Raw genomic sequence first — 15,191 nt, 5'->3', positions numbered from 1 at the left:
TTTTCTTTTCATTTTACCTTTTCCTTTTTTTATGTCAGCATGGTGCTGTTTAACTGTTTCATTGGTGTTAATTGTTTGATATTTGTAATCACATAGTGCTATCCAAATATTTTATTTTGTGAAAGTCAAGTAATGGTCCTGTGGTGTTACTTCAACTGGTCTTGCATGTTATCAGATTCTTCCTTTACATTTTGTTGCATGGCTTCAATACGATCTCCTCTACTATGGGTGGTCACAGGTTAGTTGACCATAATTTGTTTTTGGTTTATAAAGCCTATCATTTGGGTCAGGAAGAAACTGATTGGTTTGATAAACCAAGAGAGGCTCGGTCTGACAGATCAAGGTACTACAGCAGCCACTCCTCTTCACAGAAGAAAATGCCTGTAAAACATACTTACCATGATTATGATGAACCCCCAGATGAAGAAACATGGTCGCAGGATGATTATTCTCAGTTGCGTCACTCTTCTTCAAAAGAGCATAGACATCAAGGAGAGTCTAGCAGACATTCTTCTTCTAGGCATCCTGAAGAACAACCTAGGCGATCATCTAAACAGCATCCGAGAGACCAAGGACGGCATGAATCTCGTCCACATTCTCAGCCTTCATCATCCTCCAAAAAGTCAGACACACAAGGTCAATCAGGGTATCCTCCAAGCTCTTCAGATTATGTTTCACAGTCTAAACCACAATCCAGTTATCATCATACTTCAGAATCACAGAAGTCAGTTAGGCAGCCACAAATTTCACAACAACAAAAAACTGACCCACATCACCCAATGTCACAGCAAACACGGCAACAGCAGCAATCAGGTCAACAACAACAAAGACAACAACAGCCAACACAGCAGACATCCAGACAGCAAGGAATTGGGACTTCACAGCCTACTGCTCACCAATCCCACCAAGCACCTCATCAATCTACAACACATCAAACCACTCACCAACAATCCCAGCATCAGCAAGGTTCCCAACAGCCAGCCAGAACACAACAGCAGCAACAACAAACACAACAGCAGCAACAACAACAACAGACACAACAACAGCAACAACAACCACAACAGCAGCAACAGCAACAACAGACACACCAGCAGCAACAACCACAACAGCTGCAGCAACAACAACAATTAGGAACCCAAGGTCAACCTGCTTCAAAGCCACTGCAACAACAGCAGCCGCAGCAAGCAATGAAACCTCAACAGACCCCGCACTCCAGTGCTACTCAATCAGCGGTTCAAGTAAGTACAGCTACAAAACAAGTATTACTGGCAATATTGTGCAACACTAATACTAACAAGCTGTATGCTTCATTTTAGCTATTAAAAGAAGGGGTATTTTATGACAATCTCATTTTATATACATATTTTCAGTGCTGGGTGAGATATATATATATATATAGTCCAAAAATTCTAACGCACTCCATGTACTGAACGAACTGACCCAGGTTCTTTTTAAATGTAATTAATAAAGTATGGACATTTTTCTATTAATCCCAGTGTGCACTGATTTTTTGGATGTATATATATATATATATATATATATATATATATATATATATATATACCAATCCCAAAAGGTGCACACCGTTTACACGCCCGCAACATGATATTCCCGCAAATAGATATTCGTGCGAGAAATAGGGACTTATATAGTATAGTGCAAAAAATGAAAAATCCTTTATTTGAACCCAATGTTTTGATCCAATACTTGGATTTGTCCTGATGAAGATCCAAGTATTGGATCGAAACGTTGAGTTCAAATAAAGGATTTTTCATTTTTTGCACTATACTAAGTCCCATGAGTGTCACTATTTCTCGCATATATAAATATATATATAGTATGTGCTTTCAGTGCTAAATAAAAGAAAAATTTTCGTTCGTTCAATTTTAAGAAACTGAGATACTGTGTGAATATGTGTGCTAGGCTAAATTAGCTTTCCCCTGTGTGTCTGTAAAGGGAAACTGTCATTGTGTGTTCTAATAACTGCTCAGAACAAGTCACTGTACAAAGAGAGCAGAAATTATTTCCATGAATAGAGCTCTTACACTGGACTAACTGGATTTGATTAATCACACTCTATTCTGCATTTTACTAGTTTTTCCATTGCGATTTACTTTTATACATCTTGACTAGTGGATAATCTAAAATCTGATTTTGTAAATGGTATTTTTATATACAGTACATAAAACTGGTATTCAAAAATTCAGTAGCATGTTTAATTATTGTTTAAAAACTAATCTGGGTGATCAATATCAGGAAGTTTTTCTCCTAAATTATCCATTATTTGTAGGTTGTAATGTCTCCTATTCATCTCTATTTGTGAATTGTATTTATAGGCACAATAGTTTTATATCTATATTCCTAGCCTTCTACAAGTATTCAACTTTTTAGCAGAAGTTATACACAGTACAACCTCATATTATTATTATTATATACAGAAGCCATAACATTTGAAATCCATTGTTTTATGTTTTATGTGTGTATATATATATATTATATATATTTATATATATATATAAAATACTAAGGGGCCCATTCACTTAGTTCGAGTGAAGGAATAGAATAAAAAATACTTTGAATTTCGAATGTTTTTTTTGGCTACTTCGACCCTCGACTACGTCTTCGACTTTGAATCAAACGTTTCTAACTAAAAATCGTTCGACTATTCGACCATTCGATAGTCAAAGTACTGTCTCTTTAAAAAAAAACTTTGACCCCCTAGTTCGCCGCCTAAAACCTACTGAAGTCAATGTTAGCCTATGGGGAAGGTCCCCATAGGTTTTGCTTTCTTTTTTAGGTCGAAGAAAAATCGTTTGATCGATGGATTAAAATCCTTCGAATCGAACAATTCGAAGGATTTAATCGAATCTAACGAATTGCGGTAAATCCTTCGACTTCGAAGTCAAAGGATTTCAATTTGGCAGTTGAATATCGAGGGTTAATTAACCCTTGATTTTCGACCATAAGTAAATTTGCCCCTAGATGTTCACAATCTGAGGAACAGGTGAAGGAAATACCATAGAAAAGCTGAGCCTCATTTCATGCCCCAGTACCTTCCCAGGTCAGACGGGACTCTACTTATCATAAACAATAATAAATCCATATTCAGTACATGGACAAAATATTTCACTGTCCCTAAGCCTCCTCCCTGCTCTTTTGATTCTTTTGTTGTGAGTTGACTGTGAGTTTGAGGTCCCCCTTCTCCATGCAAAGAGCAGTGTCTGGAGACAAATGATGTGCAAGTTAGGGGCTGGGATGGGAGCACACCTATATGCCCCACCTGCATTTTTAGAATCGATCATTGCTTAATATACACTGCAATTGATTCTGAGTGCAGTCCGCAGGTCTCTGAACTACAAAACAGAGCACAGAGACCTGCAGCTATTTGCACAATGCCCCTCATACTGGGCATAGTGCAGAAAAAATGGCTGATTGCAACCTGTTTTCGCATATGTGTGGGGCTTTCTGAATGTGCCCTAACGTCTTTATGTAGTCAGGTGGTGCAAGCTTTGTTTTGACTAACGTGGCACACCATATAAAAGCACAATGTGCCATAGCATTTATCTCAACTGACTAAGATATAATTGTGATTTGTTTTAATTGAGTGATAAGGGACATGCCAGTACCTAGATAACATCTGCTAAAAACATTGAATCAATTTGCTTTAGTATTCCACTTATTGATATTTTTTAATGTAATATTGTAGCCCAAAGCAGAACCACTGGACAGTTCCAAGCCCGCAGCAAAGCCTGGGCCACAACAGGGGAGAGGACCACAACCTCCAATGCAAGGGGCCCCAACAGGTAAGCAGGGAATACTGTATAGGAGTGTAAATAGGTTAAATGGTTTATGGTGGGCGGTTAGATCTTTACATTTCTGGTTAGCCAGTTAAATGGATTTCCTATTGATTAATACATCACCTATCATAGTTGAAATCAAACTACGGTAAAAATCTGTGCGTTAAAGAACAGCATATTTGCAAAGAACTTTAAAACATAAGAACAAAGAAAATATTCACTGTGGATTGTGCAAAAGTTTAGAGGCCCTAATAAATCTTAGTAACCTCCTTTGGCACAGATCACAGCTTGTGAACACACTTTGTATAAAGAGTCTTAAAGGGGTTTTCAGCTCTGAGTTAACTTTTAGTATGATAAAGAGTGTGATATTTGCAATTGGGTTTCATTTTTTATTATTTGTGGTTTTTGCATTATTTAGCTTTATATACAGCAGCTCTCCAGTTTGCTATTTCAGCCATCTGGTTGCTAGGGTCCAAATTATCCTTGCAACCCACTCATAGATTTGAATAAGAGAATGAAATATGAATAGGAGAGGCCTGAATAAAAAGACGAGTAATAAAAAGTAGCAATAGCAATACATTTATAGCCTTACAGAGAATTTGTTTTTTAGAGACCCCGCATTTGAAAGCAGGAAAGAGTCAGAAAAAGAAGCCAAATCATTTAAAAACTATAAATAATAAAGACCAACAGAAAAGTTTCTTAGAATTGGCCATTCTATAACACACTAAGGGGGTTATTTACTAAACCACAAATGCAAAAATCACAAAAAAATGTGTGATTTTTTTTTTCATAAAATTGGACTTTTAAAAAATCACGAATTTTTCGGAATTTATTAAACCCTGAGAATGGAAAAGTCAGAATCAGAAAATCTATCATCTCAGACCTGTTGAGGTTGCATATAAGTCAATGGGAGAAGTCCCAAGGATTTTTTTTATGTGCGCTGGGTTTCGTGCAATAATCGGACAAAAATCTGAGTTTTCGGATGAAAAATCGTGAAAATCAGATGAAAAATCCAAAGAAATTGTGAAAATTTGCACAGCAAATTCTCAGGGAAAATGTATCAATAAATAAGCGTAAAAAAGTGGATTTGATCCGAGTTTGTAGCAGAAAAAATTTGGATAAATTCAGACTTTGGTAAATTACCCCCTAAAGGTTAACTTGAAGGTGAACAACCCCTTTAACATGTTTCCATGTTTTGGTGAAAAAGTTGCTGGGCTAATAACCTTTAAAATATTCTGCTAGGTATAAAAATTGGTCAGAAACCACCAACAGCAGCTACTGGAGCAACTGGGGCAGCTGCAGGACAACCAGGCTCAGAAGGGGATAGCGTCTTCTCCAAAATTCTCCCAGGAGGTGCAGCTGAACAAGCAGGGAAATTGACAGACGGTAAGAGAATAAATCATAGAGAGTGTATGAAACACAATTATTGGCACTTAGCGCTCCCTCACTTGCTTCTGGCCCTTGGTAAATTGGGCTAACTAAATATCTCAAATACAATAACATGCAAACAAGCCAATTGATAAAGAGCAGAGCCCATGATTTAATCAAGAGTTCTACAACATATATTTTCTCATGAGACAAAATATTTGAATATTGATATGCAAAAGGTTGGCAAGATCAGACGCTTAGAAAAAAAAAGAGACCCAGTGAGACTCATACTAATCCTCTGGATTCCAAACCCTTAAAAATAAAGAACTCAACAAAGGACTAGTTTATTGCACAGTGGAATAACAGAAATGCATAAAAACATATATTCTCACAGTGACTAGCCAATCTACCTCTCTCTGGGTGACTGATTTTCCTTAATTTAGCTCCTGATTTTAATTTATTTCAATATAAATGTGCCTTTGGAATTACTTACATATTAGAGAAGGGGTAACTCCTGCTTGATATTGTATATGTTGTTGCTCAAGGGTCTTATACCAAAATAGAATTCATAATATTAACACCTTGCCTGGCTTGTGATTTTTTTTTTTTCAGCGGTGTCTGCATTCGGCAAGAAATTTTCATCGTTCTGGTGAGAAAGTCCTGCACGGTGAGTAACAAGGAGCTTGCGCCTCCCAGTACAGTAGAACATATGCAGAGGAAAAAGTGAAAGAATTTGAAAGGTTTGTCTGTGAGCTTGGAAATGGTTGACCGGTAAACATTTGAACTATGCAGATACAGAGTAGAGAAGGAATAAAGAGTCATAAAAAGAGAAAAAGAGGATATGGAAAAAGCATTTAACACATGATGGCTGCATTGAGTTAAGTGCATTCCACCAAGGTGCACATGAAGACCCTCATCTAGTTAATGCCCTCCTTGTGGGGTTTAAAAGGTCCAACTGAGCTCTCTCTCTTTCTCTTCCTCATTACTTCTCACCTTTTCTTCTCAAGTCTTCACTTTATTCTATGTATGTGTGGTTAAACTGAAAACCGTTAAAAACTTTTTTTTAAAAAGTGCACTCCATCAGAATATAATAATGACTCTTTCTGCTCAGTCTTTGTAACCTATATCAACCAAATAGGAGCTACCACTCGCAGTATGTTATAGTACCCTTATAATATTGAAAGCAAACATTACCATCATTACCTTAAGGGAGTGACAAAAGCCCTAAATAAAATGGAAACATTGACTCCTCGGGAAACCATATGCCTTAAGTTTCCATGTAGCACTGGTTGCTTTACTAGACAATGGGGAAAAGAATTGAACATGACAATAGATGTAGATACATGGCAACAGGTATGGGACAATACAGCTAAGAGCTCAATGAACATTTTAGTGCAGGAGGAAATTTTGAATAAGGTAGTGAGTGGATGGTATATGGTTCCTACTAAATTGAATAAATATTGCCCAAATTGAAGTGAAAGAGGTACAATGTTGCATATCAGGTGGCAATGCAGGGGAAGCTACACGATTTTGGTCCAGAAAATTCACATTAATCGACACGGTCACAGGGATTGAAATCTGAAAGGACCAAATCCAGGTAGTTCTTAATAAATCTATTCCGGTACCAAACAAGAATCAATGAAAGTTGATCCAATTTACCTTGACGGGTGCAGCGTAGATTCCGCACCTCTCCCTCTACCTCCCCCCACACCACAAACCTCCTACCCCAAATAATACATACACACCACTGGTTTGGAAAGAGATGGCCGCAGTTGTTTATTTAAACACAGTAATAAAATAATTATCATGTATCACATTTTAACCTTTTAACAACCGTTTGTATAACAAACTTTTGAACCTTTAACATATTATTCCCCCACCCGGGGGAGAGGGGAATGCGGGTTGGAGTGTCTGTACCCAAACTGCCAAGGTAGGTTCCTGTTCCAATCTCCTAACTCTAAACCGGGCTGCCTACCGTACCATGAGGACCCAGGCCTACCAGGCTACTTCCACTCACTATGAATTACCCCCTTTTAACTTCCCCTGGGGGTCCTTGCAAAGGTACCCTCCGCAACTGCGACTAAAACACATATTACAGGGAGGGAGGGTGGGATGCTGCGTCCTTCTTCCTCCACGTCCCGGCGCCGAATTGTAAGTATTACCGCTGTTCCTTCCTCTGCTCCTCCACCCGGGACCCGCCAGCCAATCACCTGCAATAGAAAAAAAGGGGGGGGCGGGGATAGTTGCCCTCCTAAGGCCCCGTCAAGACCCTGTTGCCCCTATTCAGGCCATGGGGTTCCCTTATAGCAGCAAAACAGACTATAGCTACTTCCTGGAAAAACGTACACTCCCTATAGCTGTGTTTCATATTAAGATGAGCTAGATAATGGTAAATGAGAAATTGTTAAGTATCACTTCAGATAAATATAACGTTTATACTAAGTTTGGTCTCCCTGGATAATGTACACTAGAGTAATAGACGGTAATAGGTTTAACTTGCCGAGAGCTGTTAACAGGTCAACAAAAATAGTTGTAAGGTGAAGTTTACTTCAAGGTAAAACTATAGAGAGGGTGAGAATCCGTAGCCAAATCTACAATGGAACCCTTAATAATTTGAATGTTTGATTACCGAGAGAATAAATAATAAAGATAAAATAAATAACGGAGGTGGACGCAAGGGAGTGCTTAAAAATGTTTATTGTTGAATGGTCGGAACGGTTTGTTCTTAATTTTATTTTATTGAAACTACAAGTTTTATATCTTGATAAAAATGTGACAATACAGTTATGTACAGTGAAATTGCCTATAACGTATGGGCTCCCCTCTGCGGAGAGCATTTGAATGCTGAAAGAAAAAGTCAAAATAACATACTGTATGGAAGATGAAAGTTTTGAAAGAAAGCAAACATTACTATGGTTTAACATGGCCAAACGTTTGACACTTTTATGATGCCAGTTGTGTCCATACACTGTTTTTAGTCTTCCATCAAGTGCACTTGGCTGCTCACCTGAGCATTTTTGCTTCCCATCTCATTTCCACTTACTTCTGTTTTACTCTTTATCACATGTGCCTTAGAGTGGAGATTGCAGAATGGAAAAACATATGAAGAAATCATAGACTAAAAATGCAGCGCTGAACTCTGGGTATAAAAGTAAGTGCTTTTGTCAACTATATAGCCTTCGAATAAACTTACAATTTAAAAGGAATCTTGAATGTGGGAAAAAACTCAAATACTTAGAATTTTTGAGTTTACAAACTCAAAAATCTCAAATCAAATGGGTTGAATTTTGCCTAGGTCACCTCTGATTGACTTCTACATGAACTCACAAGCTTTTAGGTGCTAAAGTTTTACATTCAAGTTTTTCGAGTTTTGTGCTTAAAAAATACCAAACATTAGAGTTTTAAAAATTATAACTCAAACTTGTTTTTGTGCTAACATTTTCTTGAATCATGGCAAAAATTTGAATTTAAACGTTGATAAAATCACCCCCTTAGTGTTCATCCCACAGCAAGGAAATATTCCATATCCTATAGAATGCTGCCCCTTATATACCAAAAAACAACTGTATAAAAATTATTGTAAACATGAATAATATTATATGCACATATATACTGTATATATATATATATATATATATATATATATATATATATATATATATATATATATATATATATATGTATGTGTATATATATATATATATATATATATATATATATATATATATATATATATAAAGCTTTGCAAAATAGCGGCACTCACAGGGTCTTTTTAATGCAAATAAAAGGTTTTTATAAAAACCTTTTATTTGCATTAAAAAGGCCCTGTGAGTGCCGCTATTTTGCAAAGCTTTATCTACCCTCATTGCTGAGCACCCAGGTACTGCCTTTGTCTACAGAGTGCACCATTGGACTTGGATATATATATATATATAACACAGGACGTGATTTTATTATTAATTTTGGTCACATATTCAGATCTTGATTGGGCAGTGTATGGGGCACTCTGACGGGCTTCCCCAAACGATATTTGGCCAGATGTTGATCAGGCAGGTTTAAAAATCCCATCAGATCGTTTGGTTGATGCAGTCCTTGATCTGACTGCCCTTATTCTCCTCGTTGTGATCCAATCATTGAGACCTAGAGCCTACAATCGGATCAGCCCAATATTTGCCAGCTTTAGTTCTGACTAAATGGAATGATGTTATGGATCATCATCAACAAGTAACACAGTGCTTAAGATTAGTTAATAACGAACAGGGAACAAATGGTGACTAACAAACAAGGGTTTACACAGTACAATAGCAATAGAGGGGCCTACTCACAAGAGTTTACAAATTTAAGGTTAGGGTACATTTGAGACAGTCATTTATGTTCTACATCTCAATATGCAAACATTTTTTTTGCCCTTTGCACGATGCATTCTGCTCTTATAGAATGTCAGCAGACATCTGCTCTGTTTTCATAACACTCTCCTAACTGCTGCCCATTAGGGGCATAGAACCAAAACAAGCAGTAAGCTTAGTAAATGCAACATACTCCTATTCATCTTTGTACTTATATTGCACTTTAATGCCATAAATGTTTCTGCACCACAGGGCATACATTTTAGCTCAGTGCCGGTTCCATGACTTAATGCCAGTTGACTTGAAGGTCATTTTTTCTGTAAAACATCTCACAAATGTTATTTCTAGTTTTTCACAGCAGCGTCTCTTCATACCCCACTCTCTGCATCTGATGGCCTGCAGCTAAGCTTTGTCTGCACACAGTGTCATTCAGTAGGGATGTCACTGTATGTTCAGTCTCTCAGCCTGTTGGCTTAATAGCTGTCTATTCCCAGCACAGATAGTTAGAGACCTCTGCACATCACTAAGCACATACATGTTTTTGAGCTTCTGTAAGTCTGGCCCATCTTCCCAACCTAACATAGCTTATTCTTCTATTAGGATCAACAGTATAAGATGATCAATAGTTGACAGATGCTGTGTAAATAGATTGCCGGCAATGAAGAGGAGGGTTTTATTTCTTCAGTACCAAACAACACAACAGGCTTTAGGCAGTTGGAGGTGAAAAGAGGATGGTTCTACTAACTGATGATCAAGTGAAGGAGATAGGACCTGCTGCACAAATAAAGATATACCATGAAAGGAATATAGGACCATTATTTGGAAACCCATTACCGTAATTCCAGTTTGCACAGTATCTTATATAAACAAACAAGTCTTTTTCGACCTGCTTTGCTTTTCCATCTATAATAATAAATGGTAGCTCACTCTTCATGGTAACTAAGCTGCATAAATTGCCTATTGGTTTGTCTTTATTTTTAGGGCTTTAGCACATGGGCAGATTCGGGGAGATTTAGTTGCCTGGCGACTAATCGGCTCTTCTTCGGGGTCACGAGGAAACCAAGGGCGACTTCAGATATTGAAGCGCTGCGAGTGCATTGCCGCAGGCATTTTTTCATTTTAGCAGGCGGAATGCAGTTCACGGAGATTGCCACCCCGAAGAAGAGGCGATTAGTCGCCAGGCAACTAAATCTCCCCGAATCTGCCCATTTGCTAAAGCCCTTAATGTTTTAGTATGTTTAAAGCATGCTACTCCAGATGACAGAAAGATCCCTTATCCATAAACCCCCTGGTCCCAAGCATTCTAGATAATAGAATCCCCATTTAATCCCTGAACCAAGCCTCAGTACAATTTTAGTATGTAGGCTGATGTTGTAAGTTTAATATTGCATCTTTTATGTCTGAAACATAAACACCTTGGAGTGGCTGTAATTCAGATTAATAGCAGGTTTCAATAAATTATTGCCACGGAGGAATATCCTAATGAAATGTCAATATGTATGAGAGAGACACAGAGTAACAGTTCACTGCTCATTAATTACAAATACAGGAGCAGAAGCTGTAATTGTCAGTGATGGTGAGTAAACAGATCAATCATGATGGGAGCTAAACCTGATAATAAATGTACATTTATGAGGCATACATTTATATGACCAACAAGCAGATCATTTGGCCACCTACACAATGAGTCAAATCTCACTGATCTGAACATCAGCCCAGAGGCCAACAATCGGATTTTACTGTGGGCCTACAAGGACCCGTCCGACAAGGACCACATGAGTCTTCACCACCGAGATTTTTTCATACCTACCTGTCCAATAGAGATGGGGAGGCCCACCTACACAGCTGCCTAATGGGTATGGCCTGTTCTAAGTTACTTTAGGAATTCTGGGTCTGTAACCATGATACAGTATAGTGTAAACCTAAAAAATGAGTACAGACTTCATAACAACTCTGTCCTAGCAGTTTCATTTCTTATACTACATAATGCATGTCATAAACCAGTGTCTACCTATTTTTTTCAGCCTTCCATAGGGAACATGAAAGCACTGACTTAGTCACTGGATAATTTACTTTCAGTGCACTAGGAAATCTTCAGAGATAATCAAACGTTGGATGGGGCAACGGAGAATAAGGAAGATTCCTGAATGAACCGTAAGACAAAACAAGCCACAATGAACACATGCCCCAGGGAATCAAGAGGATACCATAGTCATCTTCTGCCGACTGATATTTTATGCCATATACACGCTACAACTTGGATTCAGGGTATTTATGTTCCCCTCGTGAGTTTATACTCAGAGTTCTGGGACTCAGCACTTAATTCGATGTGGTTCATCTTCATATTGTTTTTCCACCATCTCTACTAAGAATTTTCAGAGGGCTGGAGCAGCATGCTCCTTTATTCCTATAACATTCTACTCCTGACCAATGATACATAGTGATTTCCAATAAATCCCTCTCTACGCGGTGTCCACAAAAACCAAATCCTAGACGCAAGCCGCCTGTAAGGAAAGAAAACTTCAATATGAGGACCTACCACTGTTCATCCTACTGAAACATGAGGCCATAGGACTATGAAAGGCAGAGCGTTGACTGGCTTGGTTTATTAATCAACATTAATCCTGGCCGGGCATGTCTGTCAGCTATAAGTAAGCCATCATTTAGCCATAAGAATGGCAGTTTTTATGTCTGTCTCTTTCATCTCCTGGAATTTCCCCCCCACTTTATTTCTTTTTCATTTTATTTCATTTTAAAACAGCCTTAAATATTCAACTTTAATTTACTCATATACCTCATTTTTATTTTGCCCTCCAGTGTATTTGCACCATATTGATTTTGGTATGTTCTGATTTTTTGCTGTTGGATTAGCACATAGGTTATCTCTAGAAGCAATAGAGAGCAGACAAAGAGCACAAAATAACGTGAAACACAGCGAGGAGCATGGCATCCTCAGCTCTCCTTTTCTAAAAACTCTGCAATTAAAGTCCTAAGCCATTGCCAGCTGGCATGCTCAGAGAGATGACAAGAGTCTTCAAGTCTCCTTACTTCTGAATCATGTAAACGTCCAGAAGTCATCCATCGCTCAAACTATACAATGATTGTGAAGTTTCTCCTGTGTCCGCTTCTTATTGGGCCTTCCCTGTCCTGTTGAGCATGCTCAAAGCTGACAGTCTCATTGGTCTAATCCATTGGCGCTTCCATCCATCTTAGGTTGCAGCAACCGATTATCATGTCTAATTGTCTATGCAATGAAATACAAGATTTGGGAGGGGGTGGGTAAAAATGTTTTCATATTCCACATTTAAATGTTATGTATAAAGATTTATTTCAATATGTTCTATTGGGAAACTGGATTGATATGTTTATATCTAACCCCTGTGTGTATGACGTTTCTGAGTTAGTGGCATGTTTGACTCCTTTTAGGATACTTTGCCAAAGGCTAGTAGCCATATAGCCTGTAAAAAATTGTCTTTTTTGTCCTACTGCATGGCTTGCTACAGCTGTACCTTGCACGATTTCATCTCATTGAAATTGATTCCGATTTTTGCTAGGCAGACTTCAGTTTACTTACTTTTTTCTGTAGTTTCCTCATTTTGAAATTGTTTGCACTTGATGTTATAAGGATGGAGGCCAAGCTACACCTGATGAGTCAACTGTTCTGATTGAGTTTTTGGTAATTGGTATTGCTCAGTTCTAAATGCTGGAGAGATCTGTGAATTGTTTTCAGTTGAATGCTACCAGATTCACCCCTTACATTCATTTATTATGCATATTGTTTTTAACCCAAAGGTCCATCCTTACTCCTTTAGGCTCCACCTTAGGCTACTTTCCTGTTCAAACTGTGTTGGAAGTAACAACAAAAAAGTTGATAATATGAAACTTTGGTAAGTTCCAATTCATGTCTAAATCACATCAGTCTTAATCACTTCTTCTCAGTGTCGGACTGGGCCACCAGGATACCAGGAAAAGTCCCGGTGGGCCAAGGTGTCAGTGGGCCCTCATGCTGCTAAACATTTGACCTATTTCATGGCTATTCCCAAATTCTATGAGAACAAAGAGGCTAAATAGATGGAATAATAGATTATAGTATGTAAAGAAAAGAGACTAGAAGAATAGAGGTTGAGTGAGGAGAGGAAGAACAATAGTACTAAGAGTGGGCCCCTGGTCTAAGATTAATTGGTGGGCCCCTAGTCAAAGGTTTTTGGGTGGGCCCCTGATATCCCAGTCCAACACTGCTTCTTCTTTAATGTTTTCTGTGGCCAAGGTATTCTAAACACAATCTCCAACATCTCCATCTAGCATTGGGACTTTTTTTTTGAGATGCCGGCATCTTGCCCTTAAATAAAAACCAAACTACTAGTAAAAATAGACTTGTTGTATACCGTAGACACCTAGACCTTTCATGGAACTATTTATAAAGAGCAGTTACATAGGCCTCCAAAATATCAAGGCATAATCGAATGACTTTTCGTTTAGATCAAAGCAATTCACGCCCAACCAAGTTCATCATCAAAATGTAAGCTGATTTTCCCTTTTAACCTTCTGATGAATGTAGCATCTGAGATTGTGTGTTACCAGTTGAGTGATTTGTGTCTTTCCTTGCTGAGTGTTCTGTGCATGAATTAGATACTTGTTATGCAAAATGATCAAATCTCCGAGCATCGCTGACTTATCTACGGTGTTATTTGTCATGTTAATTGCGGGTTACCCAGCGTCCACTGGAAAATGTATGAGCGCTTCGGTGCAATAAACCACCTACGCACCCGTTTGCAATGATGCACATAACAACGGGGATACGTGCATCCAAGGTGAATCTGTATTCCTGGCTGACTCAGTTTTGAAGTCTATGGCTCTTTCCTCAGCCATTGATGTATATAGTTGTACAATGTGTAAATGTACATGTGTTATAAGTAAAGCAAGAACAAAGAAAAAAAAAAATTCCAGCATGACAACCATTGGCCATGTGTGCTGGTGTGTCATCTGTCTTATCAGTACATCTGCCAACCTCAAGCTTTTTTTGTGTATAAAAATGGTTTAAAGATAATATATTCATGTAGAGGGAGAGAGAAAGAGAGAGAAGCTAATATGGTGGCTGACTTGCTGAGACCAAGCAGACATTTAGAAATGTTTTAGTCTCATATTGTATACAAACAGGAGAACAATTCTTCAGGAGGTCAACCTGGGTTGGGGTGCGGGGAGGCGGGGAAGGGGACAAATGTCGCATAAGAAGGGAGAGATATGTATAAAATAATATATTTAAAGAAACAATGATAAAGTTTACAGTTGTAAGTGCAATGACCTGAATCCTATATATGAGCATTGTAATTTGTGTCTGTCCTGCTGTGCCCTTTAAAAACGTTGTAGTATTTCAAAGTGTCACATCATGTATTGTGATTCAGTAATCAGCTGACACCTGAAAAGGTATTTATGTGGCGGCAGAATAAAAAGGACTTGATATGAATGTGTCGTGTCTGTAGATTCGTCCATTAACCTTGGGAACGGGAATTGTTTGTCCTTGGAATTAATTTTGAATTTGAAAGGGGTTGTTCCTGTATAACTCAAAAAAAAAATGGTGCTTCCCTGAAAAATGGATTTCTTGGTATTATATCATATACAGGGTTTTAAAATATAGCAGTGCGCACAATATAATAGAAATGACAAACTATACTGTATATAC

At 38.1% G+C, this 15,191-nt stretch overlaps 1 protein-coding gene across 1 annotated transcript in view; it reads left to right on the top strand.

The window, feature by feature from the left end:
* bsn.S (bassoon presynaptic cytomatrix protein S homeolog) overlaps positions 1–14,975 on the top strand; it is a 151,168-nt gene extending 136,193 nt beyond the window's left edge. The window contains exons 7-12 of the mRNA XM_018261290.2: positions 274–1,238; positions 3,707–3,803; positions 5,040–5,183; positions 5,778–5,832; positions 8,241–8,316; positions 11,536–14,975. Coding sequence (XP_018116779.1) covers positions 274–1,238; positions 3,707–3,803; positions 5,040–5,183; positions 5,778–5,818 — 1,247 coding nt within the window. The 3' untranslated portion in view covers positions 5,819–5,832; positions 8,241–8,316; positions 11,536–14,975. The remainder of the gene's footprint in view (positions 1–273; positions 1,239–3,706; positions 3,804–5,039; positions 5,184–5,777; positions 5,833–8,240; positions 8,317–11,535) is intronic.
* Positions 14,976–15,191: the final 216 nt, after the last annotated feature.

The sequence above is a fragment of the Xenopus laevis genome, chromosome 4S (assembly GCF_017654675.1).
Source record: "Xenopus laevis strain J_2021 chromosome 4S, Xenopus_laevis_v10.1, whole genome shotgun sequence".
NCBI classification, from domain to species: Eukaryota; Metazoa; Chordata; class Amphibia; order Anura; family Pipidae; genus Xenopus; species Xenopus laevis.
The sequence above is the reverse complement of the archived record's forward strand: the minus strand, read 5'-3'. Positions and strand labels throughout refer to the sequence as shown.